General features: G+C 34.8%; 1 protein-coding gene across 1 annotated transcript; it reads left to right on the top strand.

The window, feature by feature from the left end:
* The first annotated feature begins 440 nt into the window (after positions 1–440).
* LOC110564964 (olfactory receptor 4K15-like) lies at positions 441–1,544 on the top strand. Its single transcript, XM_021662509.2, has one exon. It carries the CDS (start codon positions 534–536, stop codon positions 1,542–1,544), a length of 1,011 nt encoding a protein of 336 aa, XP_021518184.1. The 5' UTR covers positions 441–533.
* Positions 1,545–2,638: the final 1,094 nt, after the last annotated feature.

The raw sequence follows: 2,638 nt of genomic DNA, 5'->3' as shown, positions 1-2,638 counted from the left end.
TGCAAATAATCCAGTATTTTGTTTTTTACTTTAAAGAATTTGTAATTAGAAAGGAGAAAATTTATGGTTATCAGGATGAGGGTCCTTTTATAGATAACTTATATAGATACAAGAGCTGTTTCTCTTTGTGGTTATAAACTTCTCGTTGTGGCATGAACACATTTATACAAGGGAAAAACAGGAAATGTATACTTCAATAAATTTTCACAAACTGAAAACTAATCATCAGGCAACACACCTAGCAGGACTCAGAGCCATTTCTGTCCTTCTCTCCTGTTCAAGAATGACTGGCCTGCTGATTTTCAAAAACATGCATTAGCTGTGTATGATTTCACTTTATATATCTAGATTTATAGAACATTTTGTTGCATTAGTTATGCAATTTTTAATAACCCAAGAAACTCCATGTTAGAAACATTAAAAGGATAATCTTCAAAATTTGAACTGTAAATGAGAAAGCAAGTCAAACTCATTTAACTGATTTCTCCTCTGTTTCTATTCAGATAACTGAAGACAAATCTCTTCCAAACTCAATGAAGGAGACAAACTACTCTCGCGTGACAGAGTTTGTGCTGCTCAGTCTGTCCAGTTCAAAGGAGCTCCAGCCTTTCCTGTTTCTCATATTTTCACTGTTGTACCTCTCCATACTGCTGGGAAACTTCCTCATCATTCTCACAGTGACTTCAGACTCTCGACTTCATACCCCCATGTACTTTCTGCTTGCAAACCTGTCTTTTATAGATATATGTGTGGCCTCTTTTGCTACCCCAAAAATGCTTGCTGACTTTCTGGTTGAACGAAAAACTATATCTTTTGAAGCCTGCATGGCTCAGATTTTCTTTGTTCATCTCTTTGCTGGTGGTGAGATGGTACTTCTAGTGTCCATGGCCTATGATCGCTATGTAGCAATATGTAAGCCCCTCCACTACATGACAATCATGAGTCGCCGTGTCTGTATCATTTTGGTCATCATCCCGTGGTTTGTGGGTTTCATCCATACAATGAGCCAGTTAGCATTCACTATTAACTTGCCATTTTGTGGTCCTAACCAGGTAGACAGTTTTTTCTGTGACCTCCCACTGGTGACCAAGCTAGCTTGCATAGATACTTATGTTGTCAGCTTACTAATAGTTGCAGACAGTGGCTTTCTCACCATGAGTTCATTTCTCCTCTTGGTTGTCTCCTACACTGTGATTCTCATTACAGTTAGGAATCGCTCCTCTGCTAGCATGGCCAAGGCCCGTTCCACTCTAACTGCCCATATCACTGTGGTCACACTATTCTTTGGACCATGCATCTTCATCTATGTGTGGCCCTTTAGTGGCTATTCAGTTGACAAAGTCCTTGCTGTGTTCTACACCATCATTACACCAATTTTAAACCCAGTAATCTATACTTTGAGAAATAATGAAGTAAAAGCAGCCATGTCAAAGCTGAGGAGTCGCTATCTGAAACCTGGACAGGTTTCTGAACTGATTAGGAATCTTCTTTTTCTGGAAACAAAGAAAAATGACAACATTGTCAGCATTTTATCTTCCTCCTAGACATTTGGAATTGTCTAGAATTGCTTTTATTTCTGAAGGTAGTCATTTAACATGTGGAACTATTTAAAGGCTTACTACAATTTTAAAAAGAACACATTTCATGGAATTTCATATTCTATTGATTATTTTGTTCTTTATTGTTTCTTTTCTTCATGCTTTAAAAATTAAGGTGGTTTTAAAAGATTGTTTTTCTTGTAAATGTAGTTATGAAATTTATTAGATACATTTTGCCTTGTGTGGTTGGAAAACAAAGATTACATTCAAACTATCAAGTAAATTTATTGTTATAAAGAAAAGAATATAGTTTATAAAATAAGAGTTTAAAACAAAAGAAAAGTGATGACTGCTCCTTTTTCTAGATCTATGTTCATGTTGATGCCTAATAAAGCTTTTTGTGAATATCAAGTGCTGTCTCAGATTTAATGCTTACTTACAGTATTTTGCATTCAAATGGATCACTGCACAGTTTACTATTCAGTAACATGTTGTACAACACTTGGGTTCATGTACAAAGGATGTAATTAAATGGATATTAATCACAATAGGTAAGAGCATGAACAGATTTCTTGGAAAAAACAAAAATATTGTGAAGAACATTAGTTCCTGGAAAAGAGCCTTAGATGTAACTGAAGTTTTATAATAATCATATTTCTTGCCATAGGTTATCTACAGGCCATGTTACTAGAACTTGAATTTTTTAGTAATTCATATTTTGTATCAATGAATGAAAAAAAAAACTCATCCTGTGTTTAATCCTACATCTAAATTGGCTGAAGTAGGTCCTAAGGCACCATCAAGCTGGATATACAAGTATTTCTGACACCCATAATATAATTCTGGCACATAAACACATTTGTTTCCATTTAGTTTTTGAAGCTCTTGGAAAGATTCTCACTGCTGGTTTGTAAAAAGGAAATAATTTAATTTTCATCCTCAGAAAGAAGTTTTGTACCTCTTTATATATGATAACAAATGTGCTGTTGCTATTTTGAAGCTTCATCAGGGATACCAGAAATGCATAGTTGGGAGATCTTTTAATCGGTATATGTACCTATAAACATTTTCCTTAATATTCATTAAGAATTCAATAGAAT

This window comes from Meriones unguiculatus, chromosome 4 (assembly GCF_030254825.1).
Source record: "Meriones unguiculatus strain TT.TT164.6M chromosome 4, Bangor_MerUng_6.1, whole genome shotgun sequence".
Taxonomy (NCBI): Eukaryota; Metazoa; Chordata; class Mammalia; order Rodentia; family Muridae; genus Meriones; species Meriones unguiculatus.
This window is presented reverse-complemented; position numbering and strand designations above follow the sequence as displayed.

What these genes read in the sequence shown, in the direction of transcription:
- LOC110564964 (XM_021662509.2), top strand. Translation starts at nt 534, where the DNA reads ATGAAGGAGACAAACTACTCTCGCGTGACAGAGTTTGTGCTGCTCAGT.